The sequence below is a fragment of the Durio zibethinus genome, chromosome 13, assembly GCF_047325235.1.
Source record: "Durio zibethinus cultivar Kanyao isolate XHJ-2024 chromosome 13, ASM4732523v1, whole genome shotgun sequence".
In the NCBI taxonomy this organism is placed as follows: Eukaryota; Viridiplantae; Streptophyta; class Magnoliopsida; order Malvales; family Malvaceae; genus Durio; species Durio zibethinus.
In genome coordinates, this window is record NC_143174.1 from 22,871,539 (window position 1) to 22,887,673 (window position 16,135).

Genomic DNA, 16,135 nt, shown 5'->3' on the forward strand with positions numbered 1-16,135 from the left:
TTTCATATTTACTGAATGCCGCTTCTTAGAGATGACTGAAATTTTTAATGTTGAAAAATAAGTGAAATAGCAACTTGCGATTACTTTCGAATGATAACTGATTTACGGTAAAGTTGGTTGACATATTGGTCAAATAAACTTAATTTTCTAATATTAGGAATCATTATTACTAGGTGTACTTTCCTGATAATCTATGGTATGTTTCTTAATGACTTGTTAGCGGTAGTGGTATCACTGTATCAATTATTAAACTGCTCAACTGGCAGAGCAATGGTGTAGTCTTCTAGAAAATGCCTGAAATAAGAAAACAAGAGAATGGAGGAAGCATTATTTTTTTTTTTCTATTGGAATTATAAAAGCACGATCTTCTTTGCTTGCAGGAGAAAAAGAAAGTAGCACTTCTTTTAATGTAGGAAAACTAGCAACTAAACTGAAAATATAAGCCAATAGTAAGCAATACAGGAGAACCTAAGTAATCGGCACTCTTTAGACATGAAGATTAGGTTGCCCATTGGCCAATTTCTTCATGGACTCAAATCTTATACCCTTGTCCGAAAACTTAGTGGTTGAATAAAGCTTCAGGTAATCCTGGAAACGGTAGTGATGGAGGTATAATAGTTTCGGAGCTGGAGAAATAAGAGCATCACCAGCAGGATTGTAGAATGTAGCAATGGAAAGACTGCTTGCAGTCTTTTCTGCCATGACACGATGCAAAACACTTATGTACCTTCTGTTGCTCAATACGTCCACTTGGTCACCCGTGTTCACACAGATGGTGTTGTTCTTGGATGGGGGAACGCGTACCCATTCTCCATCCTTCAGGAATTCAAGGCCAGGACCTAGTCATCTTGGAGCATGATTATGATCCCACCTGCATCGGTGTGTTCTCGATGTCCTCTCACAAGCTCTGGATTAGGACATTGAGGGTATTTTGCCACTTTGTCCCCACAGAAGGACCTTTGGTTTCTGAGAAAACTTCCTTTATGTACTCTTTTTCCAAGCCAAGATTCTCACACATGAGCTCAGAAAGCTTTTCTGCAAGTTTAATCAATTGAGCGGTGTATTCATCCATTGTTTTACTGCAAAGCATACATTGTTTTGATTCACCTTCCATGTGTTTACACTATATAAACAACTAAGCAGGTAGTGCATTCCATTAACTCACCAGAGTTCCTCTGATATGTTTTGGATTTCATTGATGTTGGATTTTGGATGATGCCAAATGAAAAAGATGCTTTCCCAGTCCATATTAGAGATAATTTCATTGTTCTTTAAGCTTTTAGCTATCTCAGATTCATAGAAGCTTTCTTTCAAGTTTTCATCATAGTATGCATTCACCAACTGTTTCACCTTCTCCATCAACTTCTTGTCAATTCCATGGTTATCAACCTGCAGATATTGGCAATTTTAGTATCAGAACAAAGCACAAATCACACTTTCAGTTAGAATAGAGAAAAAGTTTTATTCTCTTAACCTGAAAGAAGCTCCATTTCTCAGAGGCTTCCTGCAGAAGTGCCATTGTTTTGCTCCTTTTCTCACCATGGAGTTCATCAAGATCTATCACAGGAATCTCCATCTGTCTTCCTCTTCCTAATCCAGATTGCAAAAGATAAGTAACTTGGAGGACTATTTATAGGCTTGAAGAAGGTGTTTGGGTCTCTCACTTTTAGGTAATCATAACATTATTGCAAGGAAAATAATTTGGGCTTCTTGAAAAGAAACAGGAAATGATCAATGAAGTCCAAGTTCAAGTTATTACCACCATGTAGTTCAGTGTAGATCTCCTAGTCCATCTCACTGATTTGGTCAATCATGCTGTCTTATGAAGTAAGCATTACTCTACTTTCTTTTATTTTCCTAAGAAAAGACATTCCCCGATTGGATCACTAGCTCCTACTCATTGACATCATGTGCACTTTCTCTTTTTCTCTCTTTAAGTTTCATATTTAAATATATAATATCTCATTTTGTTGGAAACCTGCTTTGATATGAATGGCTGTTTCTTACATTGAACAAAACTAGTGGTGGACCATAAAATAGGTTCCAGACAACCAAAGGGAAAAATGGGGCAGTGTTATATCTCAGGAAGAAATTTAACAATGGGCGCTTCTGAATGCAAGTTTGTAGACATGTTTTGCGTGTTGATGGGATGAGTAGTGATTTGAAGTTCGTGTGTGAAGGATGGTTTGAATTTGTAGTAGGAAAGTATAGTTAGGAGACGTTGGAGTTGGTTCTTTAGGACGTGTTCCATGCTCAGATCATTCAAGTATTTAAGGTTTTGGTGACAAAAAATGTAAATTGTTAAGAGTACTTTGGAAGATTAAGATAGAAGAATTTTTAGTTTCTATCTAGGTCTTCTTTTTACCTTATAAATTAGAGAAAAAGTGATGATATGATCAAAACAATTGATAATTGATGATAAATTCATGTGAAGTTTGAAGAAAAGTTACATGGATGAGCATTGACTGCATTTAATGATTCTAGCTAAGTATGAATTGTATTTAATAATTTCAGATAAATTGATCTGTTGTGAAATGATATTTTGATAATATATTAGTAAAGACAGTTGGACAAATTTTTATTTGACGAAAACAAATTTAGTTTGTGATAAAGAATTTAGATATCAACCTTATTTTATAGTGACATGATAATCAGACATATACTAACTTAATGTTCGTATAAATTGACATTGCTGAATAAGTATGCAAGTGCATAGAAATTGTTTGATTATCATTTTCTTTTGGTTTGTTGGCTTTTGTCATTTATGGCATTATTGGTAGTATGAACTGAATATTCCTGAGTTCTCAACAGGCAATATAGCAAAATGAGTGTAAAGCTTCTTGTTATGATGTTCATAAATCATAACTTCATATAAATATTGGCATGACTACAAATTTAATGGTACAATATATATATATATATATATGGTATACCATCCATGTTTAGTCATCTGATGTCATATATATGCATGACTTGCCCATATATGCATGTACATATAAATTTGATAAACAATGGCATATGTATTTTTGTCATACTAAATCTCAATCAGGGTTGATTCAATTGATTGAATTTTTTTTTCTCGTTATGAAATATTTAAATTCGAATTTCTTTGATGATTTTTTGTTAGTGTTAATCTCAAATGTAACCAATAAAGTTTATTGAAATACATATTTTATTTTTATTTGGGGTTGGAATAACTTATTTATATTTGAATTTTTTGCAAAATAAAAAAATAATATTAGTAAATTATTGATAATATAAGATTAAAACTTAATTTGAAAGATGTATACAAACGATGTTTGTTTGACAATATAGCTTAGTTATGAAAGTAAGGTTAACCAAATTAAGGACGTTTTGAATTTGAAAATTACTTGATCCTAAAGTTCAAATTCAATTGGTGGTCTTTTTTTTGTAATATTGACCTTTAAATTATAATATAATATTTAATATAATATTTTAATTTTAAAATTTTTTGATATAATATTTAAATTATAAATTTATTAATTAAAATAATATTTTTTTTAACTCGATTAGTTTCAAATAATGATATGTGATGAACAAATAATTTTTTAAGTATTATCTTAATTAATAAATTTAGAGTTTATTTGTCGTGTTAAAAAATTTTAAAATTTAAATATCATGTTAAATATTTTATTATAATTCAATATATAAAACATTAATATTTTTTACTGCCTTCAATATTACTGTTCTCCAATTGATTAACTAATTTGGCTAGAGCATCACTGTTAATAGTTTCCTTTTCATTTGAATAATCATCTTTCATAAAAAAGAAAAAATTCATCCTTACTTTTGAAACAAATAAATTTCATAAAAATAAAAATTTTAATTGCTTTATGTAATTGTAATTAATAGATTTAAAATTTATAATACAACATTGATAAAATATATATTTTTTATTTTTATATTACAATCTCTTTTGTAAAAAAAAAAAAAATCGAGATGGTATATAAATAATTTAGCTAAAAAACTTAATTATTTAATATTTAACCAAACCTATTGCATTGTTTTAGGTATTATTTTAATAATTTACTAAAATGATTTTAATTATAGAAATCAAAATATTGATTACTATTTTTGGCAACACAAGGATATAGTTAAAATATTAAAAAATATGTTCATCTTAATATTTTAATATCTTTAAAATATAGTTTAAAATTATAATTAAATAGCATCTTAGCATTTGACTTAATTGATTAAAAATAATTAAGATTTTCCTAGCTGTATTAAAAAATAGGGTTCAAATCCCTCTCTAAATTTCTTCAAAAAAAAAAATCCCTCTCTAAATTACAAATATAATTAAATAAAATATTTTATTAATATTTCACATTGAATCAAACTAAATTCGGGCCTAAAAACCAATGTCGCCCAAACCCGAATTTTATCTGACATAGATTTGGGCGAACGGCCCGACCAATGGGCTTCTGTTAACTATGAGCCCAAACACACTGCGCTCTCCCAATAAATTCCAGATTTTCCTCAGGGAGAGTGAACACCACAGCCCGACCGCTTTGCTTGTGCAATTCCCTCTTTGGAATTCCATTTTTTATGGACATTGACGCATGGGGCAATCTTCAAACAATGGCGTTCTTCACACGCGACATCCTATAGCGCGTAGGAGTAGGATCAACACCTGATATATGCAGTGAAGTATCTCAAGTTGAAGGACTTTTTTGTACTTAAACCTCAATTCCCTCTCGTTCTCTGCAAACCAGAGAGAAGAGAAAGAAAAAAGGCGAATGGCGCAAATCCGACACCCTTACTTTCTGCTTTGCTAACTTACTCTTCTGCTATTCTACGCACCTTTCTGTTCATCTTTTCTCCTCTAGGTTTTTATTTTTTATTAAAACCTCCGCAATGAGGAGGAGACTCGCGGCTTTCTTCTTCGTTTGCGATCTCTTCGTATTCTTCGGTTTCGTCGCTACCATTGACGCCGAGTCCGTGTCGGCGGCGGAGATCAATGTCACTGCTGCCCGGTCCAATGTCTCGGACCCGAGATCCAGAGAGGATAGTTTCGCGGACATGATCGATCGTCCTCTTGAGAAGGAGTTCAATGACACTGATCAAAATGAATGTCCGTACTACATCTGAACTCTCGCTCAACGTCTCTTTTTGCATATGCATTTGTTTTTATATCAATGGTGGTTGAGATAGGGTTTTGAAGTCTGTGGATCAGCTTTAATTTCGCTCAATTTCGCTTAATTTTGTATTTTCAAGTAAATTGTTTAATTTTAATATTTATTTTATTTTATTTTCCATAAAATGTTCCACAGTATTTTTTTTAAAATTTTTGGATAACTATTTCGCAGTATTTTATTTAGAAATTTGTGAGAATTTGCGTTAAGAACTTTAAAATTTAGTGAAAATGAGAAATAGAAAATTAATTTTTTTTATCAAGTTATTAGATAGAAAACTTATGCGGCTTCATTGAATTCCTCTATTCTCTTTACTTACAATTATTGGAATTCTTTCTAGTGTTTTCTTTTCTTTCGCAGCCACTGATCCTGGTAGTTTCAGCCATAGTGTTGCGGGGAAGCAGGTTGGTAGTAGGCTAGTAGCATTCTTTAATTTTGTTATTCATTTACAATGACTGTTTGGTTTTGAAAGTGATTATGTGCTCATCTTAAGCACTCAAAAGTAGGAATTCTTTTGTTGCATTGCATGGTGTGCACTCTCAGGTCTCAACGTAGGAATGTGAATAAGTCTTTAAGGCAGTTGGCTGCTGTTAAATTGCAATGTCTGTTTTAGTGTTTAGAGGACCTAAAACATGAAAAAAAAAAAAAAAAAAACCGTAGACCAGATATTATTCATTGTTTATTTTAGGATTAGTTATAATTTGGACAATATCAGTTCTAGTTTTCAACTGGGAAAAACTTTTCAGATCAGACCTCACAACCATGCCACTCTCGCAATAAAGATGAGGGCCTTTTTTTTTTCCCCTGGTAATGGCAAGTGAAGTATATTTTGTTGATATAATTTTTAACTATAAAATACTTGTCTGTTTTTTACTTTTCTATTGAGGATTAAGGAAACTCTTGCTCTTGGATGGTGATAATGTAATTGAATTATTTTTGTTAGGCTGTCTTGGAAACTGTTAGAGTTAAGTCCAAGAAAAATGAGACCAATGAAGTGGTTATTTTTTTCTTCAATAAAAATTCATAAGAAAGAGTAGTTATCATTATAGGACTAACTCTTCTGATATTATAGGCATTTTGCTTCACTAACCTGCATAATTGGACAGCTTACATTTTTTCTAGCCTTATGTCAGGTCGTTTCAGCTCCATGATGTTTTCCATTTGGATAATGAAAATCGAGCAGAGGATGCACTGACATTGATAGATCAAAATGTATGTCCAGAAAATGTCTCTGACAACTTCTATCCAGTTGACAATTGCCCTGGTGTTTATATTGAATTATGATTATGCTGCTTCAAGTACTTATAATTTTAGTGTAGTTATATTTGAAGTACATTACTTGTCAATCATGTTGGGATATTTCTCTTCAGGACAATGTCTTTATAATATTGAACCCAAAGTCGAAGTATCCTGTTCTGCAACTAGACTTAAGGTTATAGTTTTATTATATATTTTTGTATTTAGTTTTGATGCTGTTACAATTGTTATGGAAGCAACTTTTTGATTGTTCAAAAATGCCTTGTGCAGACTAATATCAGATTTGGTAGTTGTCATTGTCTTTGCAACATGTGGTGGCATTGCTTTTGCTTGTGCTGGACAACCGGTACCGCTGCCATACCTTTTATATTCTTTAGTTTTCACCATGTTCTGCTGCTTCTTATATTCATTCTCAGTCTCTACCTAAAAGCTTTGTAAAACTTGTTTTTGATTCACGGTGATAGGTTTTCCCTAAAGGAGAGTCTCACCCATGCATTTTTAATTTCAGGTTATTACTGGATATCTACTTGCAGGATATATTATTGGGCCAGGTGGTTTTAGCTTTGTCGGTGAAATGGTGCAAGTATTTTGCTTTTGCCTTGATGCTAGCTGGCAGTTTACTTATCTTTAGCTTAATAAAGTCATTGTGCCAATATCTTTAGATTTATTCATTGGTGGATTAGATATCAAGATGCATGAAGTAAGGTTCAAGTTGGTTACCAGAATGAGGCAGGATACCTTAATCTCGTTCCTACCAGGAATAATTTTTTTGGACCAGGGGGTGGGCATTTTAAGCAGCTTTGGTAACCTGAGATGGTGATCCCCACATTAAACTGCTAGAGAAAAAAAGAAGAGCGGGGGATTTTGGGATAATTTGTAATTGAGTTAGATAAGACTCCAACTCATTTTAGACACTGTAAAGATCATGATGCTGACTTAAGATGACACCTAGGCTATTTTATTATAAGTAGAGATACATGTTTTAGATGCATATATAATACTAACATAAGTAACCAACTAAAGCCTATGAGTATGATGTGGTCTGGTGTAGGTGTTCAACTACCATATTTCCGTATTAATGCAAGAATTGAAACCTACCGTCACCCAAATACGCTTGCTTTGAATTGATATGTGTGTGTGTGTGTGTGTGTTTTAATTTCAATTAAGGAAGACATGTAAGGTGGGAGTTCAAACCCCACCATCCTCATCCCCTATCCAATGGACCAAAAAATATATCATTCTCCTTAGTTTCTGCTTGTTTGACATATCCCTGTGTGCATTGGTTCCTAGAAAGAGAAATGGGCCAAGAAATGCACTTATATGCATAAAATTGTAATGCACATGCTATTGCTCATGCTGCTGTAGCAGACAAAACAGTCTCATTAATTCTTTATGAATATTGTTTTAATGAAACTGTGGTAGTGATAGAAGCTTACAAATTTGTACAGTGTTCCTTTCTCTTTTCATTTTTTAAATAATTTCACTTACTATTTCAATATTTTTATTGGTACATGATTCAGGTTGAAACAGTGGCTCAATTTGGTGTAATTTTTCTTCTTTTTTCTTTAGGCTTGGAGTTTTCAACAACAAAGGTTTGCTTGTTGCCTTGTACTTTCCCTATCAGATTCATTCCTATGATCACTAGTACTCACCTTGTAATAATTCTTGCAGCTTCGTGTTGTTCGAGCAGTTGCTGTCCTTGGAGGTTTTCTCCAAATTTTTCTTTTCATGTGTTTGTGTGGTATAACAGTCTCGGTATGCCTATCATTGTGAAAGTACTTTATGTAAAGTATGGAATATAAAGCCTTACCACATAATAACCTTCGCATTGCTTTAATTCTGAGTTTTATTATATAAGGTTTCTATATTTTACCCAATAAAGAACTGAGTTTTTTTGTATTCTTGAGAGGTTGCTGAATATTCTTATGCATAAATTGACAATGAAAGGGTTAATATCCCTATCTGAAGTTCTTAAATTTTCACTAATCAAGGTCCACAGTCCTTTCCCTCATCATGCTGCATGTGATAAATAAAGTTTTTCTTCTTAGGTCAGCATGGCTTATGTGACTCACCTTTTGCATGTCTCTTTCTCCCTCTGTTTTTGCCTTCACTTTTCTTTCTACTATGCTCACTGCATAATAGTGTTGTCTATCAGTCTATCTCATTTTAAATTGCAATCCGTAAGGCTAAACTTACTGCTTACAATGTTCCACATAAATTTTGAAATTTGCTGCTTGCTATTATTTGTTTTAGTGTGTGCTAAGAATACTACAGATTCGGTGTTCACCTGGCCCTATGTGCTAAAGATAAACTTATGCCTTTGTGGGGCTGGCTTGGGCTTGAATTATTGGTCTCTCTATTATCTGTCTTCATGGTTGTTTTGCACTCATATTAGTGGTATGTGCACAAAAATGGAGGTGTCGGTCATACGGTTCCAACATTTAACTTTATAAGCTGTGACTGATATATTTCTTATATTATGATTTATCATTCATTTACTGGACTTCTAAAACATCTGGCGTAAGTGAGCACCATCCAATGGTTGTTTGGGGTTTTGGCATGAATTCTACTTTTTTCATTGGTTGGGTGAGGACCTATTCATTTCTTTGTTCAATTAGGCATGTGGACTGAATAGCTGCTTATTTTTGGAGAAGATATTGCTGTTTCTCTTTTCTTTTTTCCCTTTTTCTACTGGTGTTACAATGTTTTCCTTCCCCTTTACTCAGATTTTGTAGCTATGAGTTTTTATGGATGCAGCTGCATGCTTTTTGCAGTTATGTGGAGGTAAACCTTCTGAGGGCGTTTGTGTTGGTGCATTCATGTCTATGTCTTCTACAGCAGTGGTAAACCTCTATGAACTGCATATTGACTGAGAACTTTGGTTGGCGAAATTTTTTAGGATTTCACAGTTCCCATAAATCTTGAGCTGGTAGGATAGTTTCTCTTAATTTGGATAGAGAAAAGTGCTTGTTTAAGGAATCACTTTTGCAATTATTTGTCTTGCTTGTGTAAGTAGTTTCTTTTCACTCTTGTGATGACTGCTTTGTCTTTTATGGTTTAGGTTTCGAAATTTTTTATGGAAAGGAATAGTATAAGTGCCCTTCATTGTCAGGTCACAATTGGAACTCTTATCCTACAGGTATTTATTTTCTTGGTCATCACTTCAGTGAAAAGAATATTTAGTTGACTTGTGCATAGAAGCTTAGCTAGTATGAAGTTTTGAACTATCATGGTTTGGCAGGACTGTGCTGTGGGTTTGCTGTTTGCTTTACTTCCAGTTCTAGGTGGCAGTTCTGGTGTCCTTCAAGGAGTACTATCCATGACTAAATTGTAAATGAAAAAGTATATAGGATCAGCTCTCTTTGATGTAGTTGTTCCGAAGATCATCAGTGTTTCTAGGTTTCTTATGATAAATTTTCTCTTACAATTTTCAGGTTGGTGATTTTAATCACATTTTTGGCCATTTTGACAATATTATCTCGGACTTGTGTGCCAAGGTTTCTTAAGCTCATGATAAGCCTATCATCTCAGGTAATGTGTATTATTTGGTTTAATTCTTTTATCTGTGTAGACATTTATTGACACAAATATTTATTTGCAGACTAATGAGCTCTATCAGTTGGCATCCGTGGCATTTTGCTTGGTTGTTCCTTGGGTTTGCTCATTTCCTTCTTACTTCTTGCATTGTAATTAACTTGTGCATTTCACTGCAACATAAACATCAGAAAGATCTGTTTCACTTTGTTGCATTAGTAGCTGCACTTTTTGTGCTTGCTCATTCTTGCAACTTCTTTTTCTAACCAGTAAGACCCTTGTGCCTCTTCATTGACTTGGCAATCTACATTCATTTGTGTATGCGTATAGACAACATAACTTGTTGTGGCACTCCAGTGTAATGATAAGCTGGGTCTACGCCTTGAGCTGGGTTCATTTGCTGCTGGAGTGATGATATCAACCTCTGATCTGGGTCAGCATACGCTTGAACAAGTAAGATTTCTAGTTTTGTCTACCCTTTTGGAACTTTCAGTGCCTGATTACTTTTGTTATGCTTCTCTTGCAGTCTTCTTCATAATTAAGTGTTTTGCATTGTGTGGTAAATTTATGTGTGATTTAAAAATAGGTTAACTTCCTACTTAAAGATAGCTGTTATGCTAGCTTATTGACCAGCTCTGTACATAGTTAATATCACAATCCTTTTGCATGCTGAGTTATCAATCTTAATGTTACTGAGTCAGTTAAAGCCAATTACTGATGGTGTAAGATGAATGGTTCTTGTAGAAAGGTAATCGGTGATCCTGCCCTTGCTAGTTGTGCAATTAGCAAACTCTTGTATCCATCGGGCACTATTGTAGCCATCTTGGTGTGGGTTTTAGTTGGCATTTTCTGCTTACCAGAACTTATTTTCCTTTAGTTTAATTTTGCTTATGATGCATGTTTGAGAGCTTTATTGTGAATATGAGTACTAATATCTGAACTTTTTTATTCATTTTAGTTGATAGTACCACGAACTACTAGTATAAAGTTTGCTACTACAGTGTTGTTGCCTTGTTACGTGTTGATTCCTTGTGAATACTTCTGACTACTTTGAAATTCTGCCTTGATTTTGTCTCTCTTATATGCAGGTTGAGCCAATTCGCAATTTCTTTGCTGCCTTCTTCCTGGCCAATATTGGGATGTTGATTCATGTGTATTTCCTTTGGAATCACGTTGGCATATTGCTAGCAGCTGTAATATTGGTGATTGTTATTAAAACAATGGTAGTTGCTGCAGTTTTTAAGGGATTTAGATACAGCAACAGAACTTCACTTCTTGTATGAGTTGAGCCTACTACTTGCATATTTGTATTCATTTGGACATCATTTTGTAAACGTGTCTTAGTTCCTTTCAACTTAATGTGTAGGTTGGGATGTCTTTGGCCCAAATTGGGGAATTTTCTTTTGTTCTTCTGAGTCGTGCTTCTAATCTTCATCTAGTTGAGGTTTGTACTCCATCCATTTAGTCTTTCATTTAATTGAAGTTACTACCGCCTATGTTGCTGACTCTCTTTCTTTCTTCACCCCTCACCATCCTGCCACCATGAGATGTGCCTTGGTCTCCGCCCAATATATCTGATCAATGAATTTACTTAATTTAGAAGTGTTGTTAATTACACCTAATGTTTTTGTCTCAAAACAAGTACTTCAGTTCTTTTATTTTTTTTCTTTTTCTATTGCTTCCTTGACAATACCGCTGAATTTTTGCTATTGCAGCAGGGTAAACTTTACCTGCTACTTCTGGGCACAACAGCTCTTAGTTTGGTATGTCAGTTGTTGCATGCCTTGAATTGGTTTTTGTCATTATATTCTCTTCAAGAAAAATATTTACATTTGAGAATCTCCATAGTTTTATTATTATGATTGTGAGTACTAAACATGCAGCTGGTCTACTGGAGGGTAGTTAGAACCTATGCAATTGCAATAAATGTCTGCTGTTGCTTCTTCTGTGTATAGGTTCAAGAACAATATTCTATCAGAAACAATGCAATTGATTAAGCATTTGCATGTCAGATTGGAAACTTTTACTTTTAAGTACCTGATTTAGCTGCAACCAGCCAATTTCATGAAGCTCTTTTGTTGTTAAGAGCGTTCTACAGTAAAGACTGAAATCAATTTCTATTGAGATTTCAAAATGTGCTCATAATATAAACGTGCAGGTGACTACTCCATTGCTTTTCAAGCTGATTCCAGCAATTGTTCATCTTGGTGTGCTCTTGCTGTGATTCCCCCCTGATAGTCCTGGTGAGGTAATCAATCCACCTTTGAATATTAACTTCATGGTGTAATGGTATTATTCTGATAACATAACACTGTATGGAGGGTTGCAATGTTTTAAACTTTTACCTAATTCTTGCCGGAACAAGTGATTTAAGGTTATGTTGAGTATGATTTCTCCTCCCAGCTTGGTTTGAAAGGAGATAGTCTTCGTGCGGACAATGCTAAGCGTATTACTTTGATGGTCCAAGGCTCTGATGATTCATGATATTAAAATCAAACATGAACCAGAAAATGCAAATTTCAGCCTTTACCTGATGGGGTTCTTATACTCTGGAAGACAGGTGCTTAAAAGTTCAAAGGAAGTTGACCGAGGGAACAGGTTTTTATCCATTGCAAAGCTCTTCATATGTTTGCCGACTTCCCACGCGAATTTCTGTCCAAGCAAGACTGTACAAAGAAAACGGCCAGCCCCGAGAGCCCCGAGATATGAACAGCAATATAAATATGATCTTCTCATGCCGTCGACACATTCTAACATTGGTTCAGGTCATCACATTGAACTTTCCCAGATGACCTTTGTAAAATAGCTTCCATTTTATAAGGTAATTCATTTCAATCTTTTCCCGTTTACCCCCCACTTCAATTGATTGGTTTTTTTTTTTTTTTTTTTCAGCTTTTTTTTTTCTTTTTCTGGGTAAAGAAGGCAGGTTACAGATTGTAAGTATCTCTTATTCATGTTTTTGTTCCTGTAGATACGGCACCGTAACCTTGTAAACTAAAATCTTGTTTCGCATATTAAAATTCTTTGATGGGTTTGTAACTAACATAGTGTTGATTTTGCTGGTATTCATACTTGAACAAGTTGAATTTGTTACAGATGGATGTATGGATTCTGCACCTTTCCTCTGCCACAACCTTTTCTGTAGGAGCGCAAAATTCAATCCCTTTTGTATGGTTTCAACTTTCAAGCAATTATATTTATATATATAATTAATTTTTTATACTACCAATAAAAATTTTAAACTTCATAAATGAAATAAAATTAAAGTAACATATTATTATTAATTATTATATAAATTTATTAATTTATTAAATATACTCTTAATAAAACATGTAATAATCTAATTTTGCTAGGTGAAATTTTTAAATATATGTTTATATAGTTTGGTCAAATGTCACTTTTTCACGAAAGTGATTAAATTTTTCGGGCACTCTGCAGTCAGAAGGTAATGTATTTTTTCTTTGTCATATTTAAGAAAAGGACATGCGGATCTTCCTTATACGTTCGTACGCTCACAAAGACAAAGGTAATTAATGGTTTGGATGGTACATTTCATACCTCGCACAATATTTTTAGTTAGCGTTAAAAATGCTGCTGCCTGGTTATTGCAACGGTAAGTCGACTTCTTTTTTTTTTCAGCCGAAGAATATAAAATTTTTTTAATTTTATATTTATTAAATGTTATTTTTATAGATATTTGTATAAATTAATTGAGTTAAATTTCAAATTTAAAGATAAACTTTGTCTCATTATAGTTTCATTTCAATGTAACAATACTAATAAATACAAAGAAAATGACAAGCAAATCTAGCGTTACAAAAAGTTTCATTTTAAGTAACAAATGTTGTAAAATATCTCTCTTTTGTATTATAAATAGTATTATGTTATAATAGACTAGTACAAATTATACTTTGCAGCAAATATATATATATATATAATCATTTTTAATACTCTTTACAACATTATTATTTTCAGCATTGTGCTGTAATTTGTACAATATGTTATTGCTACATAAAAAGTCTTATGCTGCAATATGTGTTGTAAATTATTTTTTTTAAACAAAAGTATGCATATAATTATTATACATACATTCTGTAACATAAGTAATTAGCAACATAGCACTATTTTTATTGTTAAACATTACATTTCTTGCAGTGTAGATCTAAAAAAAGGTGTATATGTTGAATAATTAATTATGTGGGTTTTTAGATAGTGCTTTAGGGATGTCTATTCTATTTGAGTCAAAGTCAAAATTTTACATTTCAAAATGCTTCAAATGAAGACTTAAGGAGTGTTTAATTAATATTAAAACAAACTACGATAATTTCTTGGACATGTGAGGAATTAATAATTAAAAAAAAATGAATTTCAAGGAAATTACATAGTAATTTTGAGTAAGATGTTCCATATTTAAATTGAGGGTTTACAACATTTTTGGCATGAGATTTGTCCAATTAGGACCTTGTCAAAATGTATATAAAACATGGTTTGCAAACTTGATTTCATTGGTGGCACAACTTTCTACCATATGTATATATAACAGCAAAAACAATAGTTTAAAAAAAATATTGTTGAAGATGACATTCATAACCAAACAACCTATCAAGACATATTGTTTGAAGAACAGAATATTAATTAATTAAATATTCATCCAATGGACATTATTTGTTTTGCAAATATTTAAATTTCAACAAGTTAAAACATCTCGAATAGAGTAAATATATATCATACAAATTCTTTTATATATATATATATATATATATATATATATTCACTTTCAAGTTACAACCACTTGTTTCATATTACAAATAGCTACAAATGAAACCACCAAACCTATATGCAACCATCTATGACCTATATATACCAAATATATGCGTGATACTAATATTAAAATAAAAAAAATGGTCATTTTTTCAATGATTTCTTTTCTCTCATTATTATAATCACCCTCTTTTTACCCGAGTCATGATGTTAATTCTATAATTATAATATTTTTTTTAACATTAGTGTCATTATTGGTACATATTTTTTGGGGGTACACGTCATTATTGATATAATATTGCTTGTATACCAAACATTTTCCCGATAAATGCGAGTCAAGTAGCATCAACTACTAGTAAAGAACTTTTATCTTTGAAGGGTGACTATATTGACTAGTAGTAAAGAATTCAGTCTATGATTGGGTGGCCAAAGATTAGGTTTATAATAAATCTCTCTTTCCCATTGCTTGGGGTATACGCTCAAAAAATAATAATAATAATAATAGTAGTAAATTACTAACTAGCTAGTACCTATTTGATATATAGGTAACCTAGTCAAGCGGGAAATGTAAATCATAAGAACTATTGATTTGAAAAAATTGGCTTTAGTACTAAAATTGTACAAAATAAATTTGGTTCGATCATAGGTGTTTATATGTATGCTTTTGTTTAAAAATTGAGTTCAAATTTCTCTATTTACATAAAAATTGAGTTCGATGTATGTGAATATAGAAATTAATCCTGATCATCGCTTTTCTCTATATCTTGAAAACTAATTTTGATGACAACAAGTGATATGTATTCGTTACAAATATCTTCCTACAATGGAAGATTGGTGGATGTGGAATAGCATCCTGAAGAGGGAAATTCACGCGTTTGGTTGGAATTTTTAATGGAATGTTAGGACTAGGATTGGTGCAGTCGATTGTCCAGAACAAAAATGCAGATAATGTCACGTCATGATTATGGCGGCTATATTGACAACCGTGAGAATGCCAATCCTGAAAAAAAAATACAAACTGAGAAGCCAATTGATCTTTTGATTTGTTGACAGTTGGAAATTTAAAGATTGATTAAGAATTTTAAAAAAATACATATAGAGAAGTAGGAAATGGGAATATATACATATGTGTAGATAGATAAGGTTTTCTCATCCATAAGATTCGACCTAAAAAAACACATGGATATGGGATAGGATATAAACAGGTTGTTTGGCAGGCAAAACAAAAGGTTCCAAAGAACATGACACCTCATTGATGTTTACAGCTAGTAAATAAAAACATGTTTGTTTGTTGAAAGGTCACTGTGCCTTAAAAGTGACAATAATTGTAATGAATCATATGAATTTTCAATTTGGACAAACCAATCCATCAGACAGACAGGAGTGAGTGAGAGCGAAGGAAGCTACGTGTATCTGTAGAATCTCAGTGA

The 16,135-nt window shown here is 32.7% G+C and overlaps 1 protein-coding gene and 1 pseudogene across 9 annotated transcripts; one reads left to right on the top strand and one right to left on the bottom strand.

The window, feature by feature from the left end:
- Window positions 1-351: 351 nt before the first annotated feature.
- LOC111303121 (1-aminocyclopropane-1-carboxylate oxidase 1-like) lies at window positions 352-1,704 on the bottom strand (annotated as a pseudogene).
- Window positions 1,705-4,693: 2,989 nt separating this feature from the next.
- Window positions 4,694-13,039, top strand: LOC111302583 (K(+) efflux antiporter 4-like). Of its 9 annotated transcripts, XR_016326659.1 has the most exons (20): window positions 4,694-5,092; window positions 5,494-5,557; window positions 6,287-6,365; window positions 6,524-6,585; window positions 6,681-6,756; window positions 6,919-6,993; window positions 7,931-8,002; window positions 8,082-8,165; window positions 9,185-9,253; window positions 9,472-9,549; window positions 9,652-9,740; window positions 9,845-9,941; window positions 10,012-10,065; window positions 10,302-10,397; window positions 11,033-11,221; window positions 11,311-11,388; window positions 11,660-11,707; window positions 12,103-12,192; window positions 12,505-12,709; window positions 12,837-13,039. XR_016326659.1 is itself a non-coding variant. In XM_089742101.1 (19 exons), exons 1-18 carry the CDS (start codon window positions 4,876-4,878, stop codon window positions 12,166-12,168), a joined length of 1,593 nt encoding a protein of 530 aa, XP_089598227.1. In that variant the 5' UTR covers window positions 4,694-4,875; the 3' UTR covers window positions 12,169-12,192; window positions 12,348-12,765. The 9 variants fall into 9 exon arrangements, 6 of the variants coding, with proteins under 6 accessions (XP_089598227.1, XP_089598229.1, XP_089598228.1 ...); XM_089742101.1 differs by lacking the exon at window positions 12,837-13,039 and having other exon boundaries at window positions 12,348-12,765; XM_089742103.1 differs by lacking the exon at window positions 12,837-13,039 and having other exon boundaries at window positions 11,663-11,707; window positions 12,348-12,765.
- The last annotated feature ends 3,096 nt before the right edge of the window (window positions 13,040-16,135 follow it).